General features: G+C 41.2%; 1 protein-coding gene and 1 long non-coding RNA gene across 2 annotated transcripts; both read right to left on the bottom strand.

The window, feature by feature from the left end:
• Window positions 1-7,154: 7,154 nt before the first annotated feature.
• On the bottom strand, window positions 7,155-8,105 carry OR9S19 (olfactory receptor family 9 subfamily S member 19). The gene has a single exon (NM_001388865.1). It carries the CDS (start codon window positions 8,103-8,105, stop codon window positions 7,155-7,157), a length of 951 nt encoding a protein of 316 aa, NP_001375794.1.
• An 8,432-nt stretch (window positions 8,106-16,537) lies between these two features.
• Window positions 16,538-17,307, bottom strand: LOC111092468. The gene is made up of 2 exons (XR_005378929.1): window positions 17,091-17,307; window positions 16,538-16,768 (listed from the first exon to the last, which is right to left on the bottom strand). It is a non-coding gene; the product is annotated as an uncharacterized LOC111092468 (long non-coding RNA).
• Window positions 17,308-17,534: the final 227 nt, after the last annotated feature.

The raw sequence follows: 17,534 nt of genomic DNA, 5'->3' as shown, positions 1-17,534 counted from the left end.
GTCATTAGGGAAATGTGAGTCAAAACTATAATGAGATCCCACTTTGTTCATTAGATGGGCTACAATTTTTTAATGATAGAGAAGAACAAATGCTGATGAGAATAAGGAAAAATCATCACCCTCATAATGGTGGTACAGCCTCTGTAGAAAAAAGTCTTCCCACCCCTCAGAAAGTTAGACATAGAGTTTCCCTATGACCCACGCTATCCACATGTGGGGATGTGCCCAAGAGAATTGACAATATACATTCACATAAAAGCCTGTACACAAATGTTCATTGTAGCAATATTCACAATAGCTAAAAAGCTAATGCAAGCCAAATGCCCATCAAATAGTGAAGAGATAAACAAAATGTGAAGTATTCATACAGTGGAACAATCAGTATGCAGCCATTAAAGAAGTCAAACTCTTTTGTGGGGGGTTAGGGAGGGAGCACACAGGTGAGCAGGAGGAGGGGCAGAGAGAGAGAAGGGGAGAGGGGGAATCTTAAGCAGGATCCATGCCCAGCATGGAGCCCAATATGGGGCTTGACTCACTACCCTGAGATCATGACCTGCGCCGAAATCAAGAGTATGTTGCTGAACTGCCTGAACTACCCAGGTTCACTGAAAAAAAAAAAAAAGTTCTAGTACAAGATACACCATGGATGACCCTTGAAAACATTATGCTAAATAAATGAAGCTTGGCACAAAAGCCTGAATCTTCTGTAAATTCATTTTATAAAATATGCAGAAGAGGGACAGAAGTGCATTTGTATTGGCCAAAATATGGTTGAGGGAGAGGGAAGGGAGAGTGCTGATGGGAATAGGGTTTCTTTGGGTGATGAAACAATTCTGGAACCAGAAAGTTGAACACTGTGGATACAATAAAAAATGAAACAGCACACTTGTTTGTACACGTTGAACTGGTAAAATTGTGACTTTTGTGTCATGTGAGCATTGTTCCTCAATTAAAAATATTAAAAATCAACTTTATGGTCAACTAATATTCGACAAAGCAGGAAATACTATCCACTGGAAGAAAGACAGTCTCTTCAATAAATGGTGCTGGGAACACTGGACATCCACATGCAGAAGAATGAAACTAGACCACTCTCTTGCACCAGACACAAAGATAAACTCAAAATGGATGAAAGATCTAAATGTGAGACAAGATTCCATCAAAATCCTAGAGAAGAACACAGGCAACACCCTTTTTGAGTTGGCCACAGCAAATTCTTGCAAGATTCATCCACGAATGCAAAAGAAACAAAAGCAAAAATGAACTCTTGGGACTTCATCAAGATAAGAAGCTTTTGCACAGCAAAGGATACAGTCAACAAAACTAAAAGACAACCTACAGAATGGGAGAAGATATTGGTAAATGACGTATCAGATAAAGGGCTAGTTTCCAAGATCTATAAAGAACTTATTAAACTCAACAGCAAAGAAACAATCCAATCATGAAATGGGCAAAAGACATGAACAGAAATCTCACAGAGGTAGATGTAGACATGGCCAACACCCACATGAGGAAATGCTCTGCATCACTGGCCATCAGGGAAATACAAATCAAAACCACAATGAGATACCACCTCACAGCAGTGAGAATGGGGAAAATTAACAAGGCAGGAAACCACAAATGTTGGAGAGGATGTGGAGAAAAGGGAACCCTCTTACACTGTTGGTGGGAATGTGAACTGGTGCAGCCACTCTGGAAAACTGCATGGAGGTTCCTCAAAGAGTGAAAAATAGACCTGCCCTACGACCCAGCAATTGCACTGCTGGGGATTTACCCCAAAGATACAGATGCAATGAAACGCCAGGACACCTGCACCCCAATGTTTCTAGCAGCAATGTCCACAATAGCCAAACTGTGGAAGGAGCCTCGGTGTCCATCAAAAGATGAATGGATAAAGAAGATGTGGTTTATGTATACAATGGAATATTACTCAGCCATTAGAAATGACAAATACCCACCATTTGCTTCGACGTGGATGGAACTGGAGGGTATTATGCTGAGTGAAGTAAGTCAATCGGAGAAGGACAAACATTATATGTTCTCATTCATTTGGGGAATATAAATAATAGTGAAAGGGAATAGAAGGGAAGGGAGAAGAAATGGGTAGGAAATATCAGAAAGGGAGACAGAACATAAAGACTCCTGACTCTGGGAAATGAACTAGGGGTGGTGGAAGGGGAGGAGGGCGGGGGATGGGGGTGAATGGGTGACGGACACTGAGGGGGCACTTGACGGGATGAGCATGGGTGTTATTCTGTATTTGGCAAATTGAACACCAATAAAAAATAAATTTATTATTAAAAATATCAAAAATAATAAATAATGATCAAGACTCTAGAACATTCACCAGCATTTTAAGCTGAGAGAATTTAATTGAAGCACATCAACCATTCTAAAAATACATTAATTCATAATATTGAAGAAGAAAACCCCTTCACTGTCTTCCTTTGGATGATGATGCTGAGGGAATCACACAATGACCCTCACAGTGGGGAAATAATTGTTTATTTTTTTAATTCTTATTTTTTTAATAATAAATTTATTTTTTATTGGCGTTCAATTTACCAACATACAGAATAACACCCAGTGCTCATCCCGTCAAGTGCCCCCCTCAGTGCCCGCCACCCAGTCACCCCCACCTCCTGCCCTCCTCCCCTTCCACCACCCCTAGTTCGTTTCCCAGAGTTTGGAGTCTGTCATGTTCTATCTCCCTTTCTGATATTTCCCACCAATTTCTTAATTCTTATTTTTAAAGATTTTATTTATTTATTCATGAGAGACAGAGAGAGGCAGAGACACAGGGAGAAGGAGAAGCAGGCTCCATGCAAGGACCCCGACGTGGTTCTTGATCACGGGTCTCTAGGATCACACCCTGGGCTGAAGGTGGTGCTAAACTGCTGAGCCACCCAGGCTGCCTGGGAGAGTTGTTTAAGGATTTTTCCCTTAGAATATTGCAACTAATAAATGAAGATTGAAATACAGAATATGAGTATTCTCATCTTATAAACCCCTAATGAAACATCCAGTGTAGGTAAGATTAATGACCACTGTTAATACAAATCAAGAGATGCAGCCAGGTGGACCTCAGAGTGGAAGTACACACAACAGTTATGAAATATTCTTACCAAAAATCAATTGTAAGTCCGATTGAGCCTCTAGGACCTACCAGTTTCCCAGAATATAAGAAGCAATACAATATAACACAATATGCTAATGAACCCTACAGGGACATGATCAGCCAAACCTGTGATGTGTGTGAGAAGCTTTGCAGGATAAAAAACTGGTTTTCTTCAATAAAAAAGTTGAAGTAATAATATTGAAATGAAAATAGAGGGACAGGCAGCCAGTGAATGAGAGACTTTAGAGGCATCAGAGAACAGTGGATGGATGTTATTGAATCCTGTTCCAAAACAAAGTATAAAGGAAACATGAGCCAATCTGGACAATTAAAGCACTAAATGGAACTTTTATAATATTAAGGGTAATATTAATTTCTTTGTGGAGAATAGTTAAATTGGTGTTGTCTTTAAAGTCACTGTTGAGAGGGATTAGATATGATTGATTGTAGATTGATAATTATTGAAGATGGTTGGTGCAAATATGTAATCCATTATTGCTCTAGGTCCATGTCTGAGTGTTTGAGAACATCCATAATAGAGTCAAGGAAGTGACACACAGAGGAGAGGAGCCAGATGTGCTGTACACATTTGAAAATGTGCACAATCCTGCTAATCATCAGGAGAAAGCAAGTTCCCATGTTAAAAACGTCCTCCTGCACACCCGCCCAAATGTCTCAAACTAAGCAGAGGGGCAGTAACCAGCCGTGTTGCGGACGGGAGCCACTGGAAGGGAGTGTAAATAAGGGCACATTTGTCATTTTCTACTGATGTGGAGGATCCCTGTTCCTTACCTGTGTCTTCACTTTCCCTCTGGAAGTGCGCACAGGTGCACAGGGAGACCACAGGGAGGCTGTTCTCGGCAGCGTTAGGACCATAGCTGCACTAGTGAGTTGTGGTATGTTGCCTGGCGGAGAACTAGACAACAGTAAACAGGAAGCAGCATGATGCTGACCATGGACCGCAGCCTGAGAACAGCTGCTCATCACAGGTCAGGCTCAGGTCACTCACTCTCAAAGCCTAGATATCCAAAGGCAGTTGGTCCTCAAGGACCCAAGTCATCCTGTTCAAAACTGCTTGCTCAGGTCCAGGTGGAGGAGGTCACCACCAGGAGCCACACCACACCCGTCTCCCTCTCCCCTGATCATCCTGGGCTGTGTCCTGACAATCTGCATTGACCCCCTGCCTCCACCACACCTGTCAACTCAAGACCCTTCTCATGTCTCATGTGAATGTACGCAATGGTTTCATAATGAGCTCTATCCTGCCCATTCCCTACTTTGTGTCCCACACAGAGGTCCTTGTGCAGAGTCACCAAATCCTCCCTCATGTTTATTGCTCCCTAATGCAAATGAGTGACAGCTTCCCCACCAGCTGAGGGACCTGGAAAGGAACCCAGAAGGGACTGGAACCCTCAGTTCCAGACAGGGACATCATACTTGGAGATTCTCTGATTCTCTCCATCTGTCATGATGTCTGTCTACCTCCATCCAACTTTAGTGTGTGACCAGCTGTCATCTCCCAATGGGCTCTCTGTCCCCTCTCTGATGTGACAGTTTCCTGTTTGTGCCATCAGCAGCCTGGTCATGCCCCCCTCACTGCCTGTGTCCCATCAATTTCAACTGTTTGTTGTAAAGTCGGCCTTTTTACAGAGCCATGAGCTCCCAGGGCTGGCCCTGGTCTATAGTATTTCTGCATCCCTCACCCTGTGGCCATGTCCCTTCGAAGGGTGTGCTCAGTACTCTGGTGACCTACTGATTTGAGCCTGAGAAATGCACTTCAGGTCATGAGGGAGCCTGGTGCTGTGATCTCTGTTTACAATGAAAACCGGGCTCTTTAGCTGGTATGACCCTGAAGTCCAAGACAGTGCTGGCCAGGGCAGGAGTGGGGTCACCCCTTCAGATGCTGAGGCAAGCCCTGAGTGCTTACTGTCTACCTTAGCTCTAAAGCCTCCCTTACACACATGGTGTCCTTCATACCTGGCAGCTCTGAGGGATGGCTGCCTTGACTCTTACTTCTTCCAGGTGAGGGTCATGACTGTTCAACATCACACAGCCAGCACCTGCTCTCCCAGGGTCTCCCAAGCTCCTGGCCCACATCCGTGCTGATGATGACGAGGTTAGCAGGAGGACTCTCACCCTTCATCCTTCATTAAGGTCTCCCATGCAATGAAGAGAGAGTGGGGAAGTGACAGGGGAGGACCCTCAGGGACCCAGGTAGTCTGGCGGGTACCAGAGGTTCAGGCTTCAGGAGGCTCCTTGATCTTGGTAGGCTCATGGGAGGGAAGGGTCTCAGCTCACCTCAGTTTCCACGTCGTATTGCATCATCCAGGCAGCAGGGCAAGGACCTGCACATTGGGGTCACTGTGCTGGGAAGGTCTCTCCTCCTGCAAAGCTGGGATTTGGAGCCTTGAATGGCCAATTAGGTGAGCTTCTTTGTGTTCTGGCCTCTGGAGTGCTCTGGGACTCCTGGTTCTCCTGGGTTCTCCTGTCACCAAGGTTTGTCTGACCTGCCCTCCCCTACACGTCCATGTATTCAAATCCGGAAGTTTCTGTGGTCCCCAGGGGGTGAGCAGAAGAAGATCATAAACTCTAATAGCCTCGCTGTGGCCCTGAGTTGACTGTCCTCCCAGGGGTGGCAGGTGTGAACTCCTGAGCCCAAAGCCATTTCATCACCCCTTTCCCCATCACCTTACTCATACCATTATCTGCAAGCTGAAATGATCTGTCAGGAAAAACTATCCTCTCTGGGATCATCTCCGTTGGTCTCCCTGCAGCTCGTCCTCCCTTCAGCTCCTCAGCAGAGTCTGACTCAGAAGTGGAAGAAGACCACCCTGAATACATTTCTGTTCCTACAGAGGGGTCAGGAAGAGGTTGCTTTTCTAAATCATAGAACCAAAATATCTTTGAGAAATTCAAGCACTTAGAATGTGTTGGCATGCAGTGAGGATGCCCCTCTGTTTACCTCAATCACTGTCCCAGCCCTGTGGGAGTTCTGGGGTTTCCATCATGTCACTTGTTGGGGAGATGTTGGCATGGGTGCCCTTGTGTCTTTTACTTAATTGTTTTTTCTTTTTTTTAAAGTTGTATTTATTATTCACGAGAGACACAGAGATAGAGGCAGAGATAGAGGCAGAGGGAGAAGCAGGCTCCTCCAGGAGCTCCCACGTGGGCTACTATCCCTGGACACCAGAGATAGAGCATGATGCTCAACCACTGAGCCACCCAGGTTCCCAAATTGTTCTTGTCTTTTACATAAATATGATCACACCCAACATCAGGTCTGCATTTTTTATCTTTTTACTGTATACTGTAATTGTCACATTTGTAAGTAGTGATTCTTTTTTTTTAATAAATTTATTTGTTATTGGTGTTCAATTTGCCAACATATAGAATAACACCCAGTGCTCATCCCATCAAGCGCCCCCCTCAGTGCCCGTCACCCAGTCACACCCACCACCCGCCTACCTCCCCTTCCACCACCCCTAGTTTGTGTCCCAGCCTTAGGAGTAAGTAGTGATTCTCATTCCCTTGTCTTCAGTGTTCTGTTGAAGGGGAGTAGGACTTCCTCATTTAACTATATGAATGCCTATTTAGGAATGCACATTTTTAAAACATGTTTCATTAGCCAACAATTACTATATCTTGTTTCAGATGTGGTGTTCAGTAATTCATCAGTTCCGTATAACCAACCCTGCTCATCACATCACACCCATATTTTAATGACCATCTCCCAGTTATCCCATGCCCCAATGACCTTCTGTCCTGTAACCCTAGGGTCGTTTCCTAACTGAAAACTCACTTTTTAAATTGTGCTCTGAAAGGGTCACTTATCCTAAGATACACAATTTAATAAATTTCTAAGGCACAATATATTATTGTTGATTGTAGGTACAGCATATAGCTCTCTCTAAAGTTTATTCCTCTTACATGAATGAAATTGCTTCCTGTTAATTAAGAATTCAAACACCTGAGTCCTGGTAAACACTATCCCCTCTGTCTAACCTGCAAAACTCTCAGACTCCCTTCACCACATCCTTCACATGGCCATGTGTTTCTGGCCCAGCCTCCACAAGGCCTCCTTCACATCCTTGTTTCGCAGACTGTAGATGAGGGGATTGAGCATTGGGATGACCAGTGTGTAGAAGACAGAGACCACCTTGCCCTGCTCCATGGACTCAATTGCTCCTGGCTGGGCATACATGACAAAGACGGTCCCAAAAAAGAGGGTCACTGCAGTCATGTGGGAGCCACAGGTGGAGAAGACCTTGCGTCTCCCAGCTCCTGAGCTCATCCTCAGGATGGTCACTATGATGTAGCCATAGGAGATGAGGATCACAAACGTCACCCCCACAATGATGAGCCCACAGATGCCAAACAAGAGAAGTTCATTGATGGTCGTGTTGCCACAGGCGATCTGGAGCAGAGGGGGCACATCACAGAAGAAGTGGTTGATGCGGTTGGAGCTGCAGAATGGGAGGTGGAATGTGAAGCTGGTCTGCACAACAGAGTTGAGGCAGCCTCCGCAGTAGGCGCCCAGCACCAGGCGAGTGCAGGCAGACTGGCACATGGTGATGGGGTAGCGCAAGGGGCTACAGATGGCCATGAAGCGGTCGTAGGCCATGACACCTAGGAGGAAGGCTTCAGTTGTGGCTAGCAGGGAGAAAAAGAATAACTGGGTGGCACATCCTGCAAAGGTGATGATCTTTGATGATGAGAAGAAGTTGGCCAGTGCATTGGGGGTGATCACAGATGAGTAGCACAAGTCTAGGAAGGAGAGGTTCTTGAGGAAGAAGTACATTGGGGAGTGCAGGCGGGCATCCAGGGTGATAACGATGATCATGAGGATGTTCCCCAGCACAGTCACCATGTACAGGGCTAGGAACACAGTGAAGAGCATGGCCTGGGTCTCCAGACCACCTCCAAATCCCTCCAGCACAAAATCTTGAAAGTAGACCTTGGAGAGGTTTTCATTACTGTGGGATAGCATGAGCCTCAGTCCTCAACAGGGGAATTACTCCTCCAGTATTAGCAGATTAAGCAGAACTTCTGCTGAAGTGGAAGCTCAACAACACTTTAAATCACCAGGGGGTCCAAGAAAAAATACAATGGAAATTACAAAGTATTATGAGATAATGAAAATGGAAACAATACACCCCAAGACTCAGGCGATGCAATGAAAGAAGGACTCAGAAATTTATAGCTATAAACACCAATATTAAAAAAAAGATTTATGTTGCATAATTAACTTTCTATATTAGGTAAGAGAGTAGAAAGGAATAAAAAACTAAGCTCAAAGAAAATAGAACGAGGGTGACGGGCACTGAGGGGGGCACTTGATGGGATGAGCACTGGGTGTTATTCTATATGTCGGCAAATTGAACACCAATAAAAAATAAATTTATAAAAAAAAAAGAAAATAGGAGTCTCTCATGTTCTGTCTCCCTCTCTGACATTTCCCACTCATTTTTTTCTCCTTTCCCCTTTATTCCCTTTCACTATTTTTTATATTCCCCAAATGCGTGGTGGAAGAGGAAGTGAGCGGGGGGTGGGGGTGACTGGGTGACGGGCACTGAGGGGGCACTTGACAGGATGAGCACTGGGTGTTATTCTGTATGTTGGCAAATTGAACACCAACAAAAAATAAATTTATTATAAAAAAGTCTTTTAAAAAATAAATAAATAAAATAAAAGAAGAATGGGAAACAAACACATAAAAAAAAGAAAATAGAATGGAATGGAATAATAAAGATTAGAGAAGAGATAAGTGAATTAGAGGAGAGTAAAATAAAACACTACAATCAAAGACACTAAAAGCTAGTTCTCAGGATGCCTGGGTGGCTCTGTGGTTTGGTGCCTGCCTTCGGCCCAGGGTGTGATCCTGGTGTCCCAGGATCAAGTCCCAAATCAGGCTCCCTGTGTGAATGGAGCCTGCTTCTCCCTCTGCCTATACCTCTGCCTCTCCCTCTCTCAGAGTCTCTCATGAATAAATAAATAAAATCTTTTTTTTTAAAAAAAAAAAAAAGAAGCTAGTTCTCTGAAAATTTTGACCAGCTAGACAAACTTTGGGTAGATTGACCAAGAAAGTCAGAAAACTTAAATTTCTAAAATCAGAAATGAAAGCAGACACATGACTTTTGATCTTCAGAAATAAAAATTATCATAAATATATTGGAGCAATCGTATTCCAACAAGTGAGCTAACCTAGAGGAAATGAACCAATTCCTGGAAACAGTGTAACATAACTGACTCAAGGAGAAATAGAAAATCTGAGCAGACATACAACAAACATGGAATCAATAGCCAAAACGCTTTTCTAACAAAGAGAAGTTCAGGACCGGAGGGTTTCAGTGGTGACTTTTAACAGTGAATACAAGAATTAACACACACACAACTCAAAGTCTCAAATGTAGATAGGAGAAACCACTTCCTAATACATTTCATAAGGCCTGTATTGTTTTCACACTAAATGGGGTCAAAGATATTGCAGGAAAATGAAGCTAAAGATCAATATGTATTATGAATATAGATACAAAAATCCTTATCAAAATTGAAGGAAGCCAAACCCAGCAGAACTTCACAGAGATTATACAGCATTAACAAGTGAGAGTTATCTCAGGGTAGCAATACTGGATTAATATAGAAAAATCATTGAATTTAGTACACCATACAAATGGAATTTAGGGGAAAAAACCCACACAATTATTTCAGTAGATACAGAAAAAAATGCTGAAAGAAATGAAAGAAGACCTACATAAATGTAAAGATATCCCATGATCATGGACTAGAAGATTTACTAATGTCAAGATGTAGTAATCTCCACATTTACATACAGATTCAATGTAATCCTATGGAAATTCCAATTACATTCTTTTTTTTAAGATATCGACCTTAAATAGCCAAAACAATATTAAAAAGAACAAAGTAGGAGGGCTAACACTTACTGATTTCAAAACTGTCTTTTAACCAGACCACTGTTGTGCTTGCACAAGGATAGACATAGACCAAAGGAATGGAATCAAGAAAACAGAAATACACTCACATACCTGCGATTTTCACGAGGGGGCTCAAGGGTACTATCCAACAGTGAAGACTCTTTTTTCAAATATTGATGGGAAAACTGAATATCCACATGAAAAGAATGCATCAAGAGCTTTACATCACACCACATACAAAGTAACCAAAATGGACAGAGACATAAATGCACTTGGTAAAATTATAAAACTATTAGAGGTGAAAGAGACATCAGTGTCAATTATTGTGACATGGGATTAGTCAGCAATTTGTTAGATATAACATCAAAGTACAAACAACAAATTACAATGTTGGTGGGAATGTGAAATGGTGCAGCCACTCTGGAGAACTGTGTGGAGGATCCTCAAAGAGTTAAAAATAGACCTGCCCTACGACTCAGCAATTGCATTGTTGGGGATTTACCCCAAAGATACAGATGCAATGAAACGCCAGAACACCTGCACCCCAATGTTTCTAGCAGCAATGTCCACAATAGCCAAACTGTGGAAGGAGCCTCGGTGTCCATCGAAAGATGAATGGATAAAGAAGATGTGGTTTATGTATACAATGGAATATTCCTCAGCCATTAGAAACGACAAATACCATTTGCTTCAACGTGGATGGAACTGGAGGGTATTATGCTGAGTGAAGTAAGTAAATCAGAGAAGGACAAACAGTGTATGTTCTCATTCATTTGGGGAATATAAATAATAGTGAAAGGGAATATAAGGGAAGGGAGAAGAAATGTGTGGGAAATATCAGAAAGGGAGACAGAACATCAAGACTCCTAACTCTGGGAAACGAACTAGGGGTGGTGGAAGGGGAGGGGGGCAGGGGGTGGGGGTGAATGGGTGATGGGCACTGAGGGGGGCACTTGACGGATTGAGCACTGGGTATTATTCTGTATGTTGGTAAATTGAACACCAATTAAAAATAAATTTATTTAAAAAATGAAAAAAATAAAAAAATAAAAATAAACTGAACTTCATTAAAATTAAAATCTTGTGTATCAAAGAACACTTTCAAGAAGATAAAGACAAAACCTAATTTAAGGTAGTACTTTCAACAAATTACATATATCTCATAAAGATCTAGTATCCATGGAATATACAGAACACTTCCAACTCAGCCACAGAAACACAGTCAAATATAAAATGGGCAAAGATTGCAAGGGCATTTTCTTTTTTTTTTCTTAATAAATTTATGTTTTATTGGTATTCAATTTGTCAACATATAGTGCTCATCCTATGAAGTGCCTACCTCACTTCCTGCCACCCAGTCACCCCCAGCCCCCTCCACCTCCCCTTCTACCACCCCAGTTCGTTTCCCAGAGTTAGGAGTCTTTATGTTCTGTCTCCCTTTCTGATATTTCCCACACATTTTTTCTCCTTTCCCCTTTATTCCTTTTCACTATTTTTTATATTCCCCAAATGAATGAGACCATATAATGTTTGTCCTTCTCCAATTGATTTATTTCACTCAGCATAATACCCTCCAGTTCCAACCACGTCAAAGCAAATGGTGGGTATTTGTCATTCCTAATGGCTGAGGAATATTCCATTGTATACATAGACCACATCTTCTTTATCCATTCATCTTTCGATGGTCACTGAGGCTCCTTCCACGGGTTGGCTATTGAGGACATTGCTGCTATAAATATAAGGGTGCAGGTGTCCCGGCGTTTCATTGCAACTGTATCTTTGGGGTAAATCCCCAACAGTGCAATTGCTGGGTCGTAGGGCAGGTCTATTTTTAACTCTCTGAGGATCCTCCACACAATTTTCCATGTGGCTGCACCATTTCACATTCCCACCAACAGTGCAGAGGGTTCCCCTTTCTCTGCATCCTCTCCAACATTTGTGGTTTCCTGCCTTGTTAATTTTCCCCATTCTCACTGGGGTGAGGTGGTATCTCATTGTGGTTTGGATTTGTATTTCCCTGATGGCAAGTGATGCAGAGCATTTTCTCATGTGCGTGTTGGCCATGTCTGTGTCTCCTCTGTGAGATTTCTGTTCATGTCGTTTGCCCATTTCATGATTGGATTGTTTGTTTCTTTGGTGTTGAGTTTAATAAGTTCTTTATAGATCTTGGAAACTAGCCCTTTCTCTGAAAGGTCATTTGCAAATCTCTTCTCCCATTCTGTAGGGTGTCTTTTAGTTTTGTTGACTGTATCCTTTGCTGTGCAAAAGCTTCTTATCTTGATGAAGTCCCAATAGTTCATTTTTGCTTTTGTTTCTTTTGCCTTCATGGATGAATCTTGCAAGAAGTTACTGTGGCCAAGTTCAAAAAGGGTGTTGCCTGTGTTCTTCTCTAGGATTTTGATGGAATCTTGTCTCACATTTAGATCTCTCACCCATTTTGAGTTTATCTTTGTGTATGGTGCAAGAGAGTGGTCTAGTTTCATTCTTCTGCATGTGGATGTCCAATTTTCCCAGCCCCATTTATTGAAGAGACTGTCTTTCTTCCAGTGGATAGTCTTTCCTCCTTTATCGAACATTAGTTGACCATAAAGTTCAGGGTCCACTTCTGGGTTCTCTAATCTGTTCTATTTATCTATGTGTCTGTTTTTGTGCCAGTACCACACTGTCTTGATGACCACAGCTTTGTAGTACAACCTGAAATCTGGCATTGTGATGCCCCCAGATATGGTTTTCTTTTTTAAAATTCCCCTGGGTATTCAGAGTCTTTTCTGATTCCACACAAATCTTAAAATAATTTGTTCCAACTGTCGGAAGAAAGTCCATGGTATTTTGATAGGGATTCCATTAAACGTGTAAATTGCCCTGGGTAACATTGACATTTTCATTATAGTTATTCTTCCAATTCATGAGCATGGAATATTTTCCATCTCTTTGTCTTCCTCAATTTCTTTCAGAAGTGTTCTATATTTTTTAGGGTATAGATCCTTTACCTTTTTGGTTAGTTTTATTCCTAGGTATCTTATGTTTTGGGTGCAATTGTAAATGGGATTGACTCCTTAATTTCTCTTTCTTCAGTCTCACTGTTAGTGTAGAAATGCCACTGACTTCTGGGCATTGATTTTGTATCCTGCCACGCTACCAAATTGCTGTATGAGTTCTAGCAATCTTGGGGTGGAAGGTTTTGGGTTTTCTATGTAGAGTATTATGTCATCGGCGAAGAGGGAGAGTTTGACTACTTCTTTGCCAATGTGAATGCCTTTTATTTCTTTTTGTTGCCTGATTGCTGAGGCTAGGACTCCTAGTACTATGTTGAATAGCAGTGGTGAGAGTGGACATCCCTGTCTTATTCCTGATCTTAGGGGAAAGGCTCCCAGTGCTTCCCCATTGAGAATGATATTTGCTGTGGGCTTTTTGTAGATGGCTTTTAAGATACTGAAGAATGTTCCCTCTATCTCTATGCTCTGAAGAGTTTTGGTCAGGAATGGATGCTGTATTTTGTCAAATGCTTTCTCTGCATCTATTGAAAGGATCATATAGTTCTTGTTTTTTCTCTTGCTGATATGATGAATCATATTGATTGTTTTACGAGTGTTGAACTAGCCTTGCGTCCCGGGGATAAATCCTTCTTGGTCATGGTGAATAATTTTCTTAATGTACTGTTGTATCCTATTGGCTAGATCTTGTTGAGTATTTTTGCATCCATGTTCATCAGGGATATTGGTCTATAATTCTTTTTGGTGGGGTCTTTGTCTGGTTTTGGAATTAAGGTGATGTTGGCCTCATAGAACGAGTTTGGAAGTACTCCATCTCTTTCTATCTTTCCGAACAGCTTTAGTAGAATAGGAATGGTTTCTTCTTTAAACGTTGGATAGAATTCCGCAGGGAAGCCATCTGGCCCTGGACTTTTGTGTCTTGGGAGGTTTTTGATGACTGCTTCAATTTCCTCCCTGGTTATTGGCCTGTTATGGTTTTCTATTTCTTCCTGTTCCAGTTTTGGTAGTTTGTAGTTTTCCAGAAATGCGTCCATTTCTTCTAGATTGCCTAATTTATTGGTGTATAGCTGTTCATAATATGTTTTTAAAATAGTTTGTATTTCCTTGGTGTTGGTAGTGCATGGGCATTTTCAAAAAAAAAATGTATAACTGGCCAAAAAGAGAAGATGCTCATCATCATTAGTCATTAGGGAAATGTGGAACAAAACTCCTATGAGATTTCACTTCATTTGTTAGAATGGCTACATTTCTTTTCATGATAGAGTAGAACAAATTTTAGTGAGAATTTGAAAAAACTATAACCCTCATATACTGCAGGTACTAATATAAGAGTGATACAGCCTCTGTAGAAAATACTCTTGCCATCCCTCAGAAAGTTAGATGTAGAGTTTCCCTATGACCCACCCTAATCCACATGTAGAGATGTGCCCAAGAGAAATGACAATATATATATATATATATATTTTATATACATAAAAGCTTGTTCACAAATGTTCATAAAAGCAATATTCATAATGGATGGAATAAATGCAAGCCAAATGTCCATCAAATGGTGAAAAGATAAACAAAATGTGAAATATTCATACAGTGGAACAATCAGTATGCAGCCATTAAAGAAGTCAAATTCTTTTGTGGGAGGTTAGGGAGGGAGTACACCAGTGAGCAAGAAGAGGGGCAGAGGGAGAGAAGGGGCGAGGGGGAATCTTAACTAAGATCCATGCCCAGCATGGAACCCAATATGGGGCTTGACTCCCAACCCTGAGATCATGACCTGAGCCTAAATCAAAAGTCAGATGCTGAGCTCGGTCATCCACCTAGAGCCCCAAAAGGAATAATGATCTTCCACAAGATAGAACATGGATGAGCCTTGAAAACATGCTAAGTAAATGAAGCTTGACACCAAAGGCTAAATATCCTGTAAGTCCAGTTATATAAAATGTGCAGAATAGGGACAGAAGTGCCTTTGTATTTACAAAATCCAAAACATGGCTGGGTGAGAGGGAAGGGAGCATGCTGATCGGAATAGGGTTTTTTTTGTGTGTGATGAAACTATTCTGGAACCAGAGAGTTGAACATTGTGGATATAATTAGAAATGAAACATCACACTTTATTAACACTTTGAAGTGGTAAAATTATCACTTTATGTCAATGAGAATTGTTCCTCAGTTTAAAATGTTAAAACTAAAAAATAACGAAGGTGAAATATACAGATGCAGTAAAACACCAGGACACCTGCACCCCGATGTTCATAGCAGCAATGTCCACAATAGTCAAACTGTGGAAGGAGCCTCGGTGTCCACCGAGAGGTGATGGATAGAGAAGACGTGGTCTATGGATACAATGGAATATTAACCCCTGGAAAGGTTGAATACCCACCATTTGCTTCTATGTGGATGGAACTGGAGGGTATTATGCTGAGTGAAGTAAGTCAATCGGAGAAGGACAATCATTATATGGTTTCACTCATGGGGAATATAAGAAATAGTGAAAGGGATTATAGGGGAAAAGAGGGGAACTGAGTGGGAAATATTAGAAAGGGTGACAAAACATGAGAGACTCCTAACTCTGGGAAATGAACAAGGGGCAGTGGAAGGGGAGGTAGGTGGGGACATGGGGTGACTGGGTGACTGGTAGGGGGCACTTGATGGGATGAGCACTGGATGTTATGCTATATGTTGGCCAATGAAGTTCAATAAAAAATATAGGTGAGCACTTGACGGGATGAGCACTGGGTGTTATTCTATATGTTGGCAAGTTGAACACCAATAAGAAATAAATTTATAATTAAAAATATATATATATAAATAAAAAAGAACATTCACTAGCATTTTCAACTGATAGAATTTAATTGAAGCACATCAATTATGCTTAAAAATCCCCTTGAGTTCATAATATCAAAAATAAAAACCTCTTTATTTTCTTCCTTTGGGGGATGATGCTGAGGGAATCCACACAGTGACTCTACAGTGAGGAAATATTTGTCTTGAGTGAATTTCCCTATAGAGAATAAGGCTACTAATAAATGAAGACTGAAATACAGAATTTTAATATTACCATCTTAAAAACCCCTAATGAAATAATGAGTTTAGATAGTATTACCAAAAACTGCTAATATTAAAAAAGAAGAGGTGCAGCCAAGTGGTCCTCTCAGTGGAAATAGAAACAATGCTTATGAAATATTCCTGCCAAATATCAATCGTGAGTCAGACTGAGCCTCTAGGATGTACCAATTACTGGAAATATAAGGAGCAAAAGAATAAGCTAATCACCCTATAGGGACATGATCAGCAAAATCTGTCATATTAGAAGCTTTGCAGGGTAAACACCTATTTGTACAAAAAATAAGTTGAAGTAATAATTTAGAAATGAAAACGGTGGGAATGGCAGTCAGTGAATTAGAGATTCAAGAGTCATCAAGAGAACACAGTGTAAGGATGTTATTGAATCATGTACCAAAACAAATGATACAGGAAAAATGACTCAATCAGAAAAATGAAAAAAGCAGATGGAAATTTAATAATATTAAGAAGTAATTATTCATTGTTTTATGAAAATAGTAACATCAGAGTTGTCTTTCTTTAAAGTCCTCACCATTTAGAGGGATTAGATATGATCGGCTCTAGTTTGATAAAACTGAAGTTGGTGGGAGCGATAGGTAATCCATTACTGCTTTAATTTCATGTTGGTGTGTTTGAGAACATCCATAATAGAGAGAGGCATGCATCTAAAAATAAATGAAATGAAATTATGTGGAGAATTTGTCCACACACGGGAGGAAAAGCAGAGCATGACCTTCAGTAGCAGGAAACTGACATAAAGCCTAAATACGTCTGTATTATGTGAAGGACTAAATTGTTTTGAACAATATAAATGGAATAAATTTCCAATGAAAAGTTGTGCCAGTAGGCAGGTTGAAGAAACAAAACTTAACCATACGCTATATAGAGATAAAAAAGCAAACAAAGTGTTGAAAACAAAGTGATGGAAATGTGCACAGCAAACTAACATTCCACCAAACAACACGACACCACAGTTGCTATACTAACCCCAAAGCCGACTTCAAAGTGGAAAAACCAGCTGAGAAGAGGACACTTCACAGTGACGAGAAACATTTGGTTTCCCCGAGACGGGCAACCGTGTTAAACGTGTGAGCACCTGCCAGAAGAGTCTGAAGAAGAGTCTCAGGATATACAAAGCAAAACTGGGCACTTACGGGACAAAAGTACAAATCCACAACTATGTAAGAGATTTTAACCCCCTCCCTTGGAACTGATAGAACAATCACACGAGATTCCAACCTGGATACAAAACGTTTAGGCAGTAACATTAGTGACCATAACCTAATGGAGCACGGCATCCAACAGCAGGATGTATATTCTTTGTTTTCTTTTTCTTTTTTTAAGGTTTTGTTTAAAGTCCAGTATAGTTAACACAGTATACTACTGGTTTCAAGTGTACAGTACGGTGATTCAGCCCTTCCATACAGCACC

Source organism: Canis lupus, chromosome 25, assembly GCF_011100685.1.
Source record: "Canis lupus familiaris isolate Mischka breed German Shepherd chromosome 25, alternate assembly UU_Cfam_GSD_1.0, whole genome shotgun sequence".
Lineage (NCBI taxonomy): Eukaryota > Metazoa > Chordata > Mammalia > Carnivora > Canidae > Canis > Canis lupus.
The sequence above is the reverse complement of the archived record's forward strand: the minus strand, read 5'-3'. Positions and strand labels throughout refer to the sequence as shown.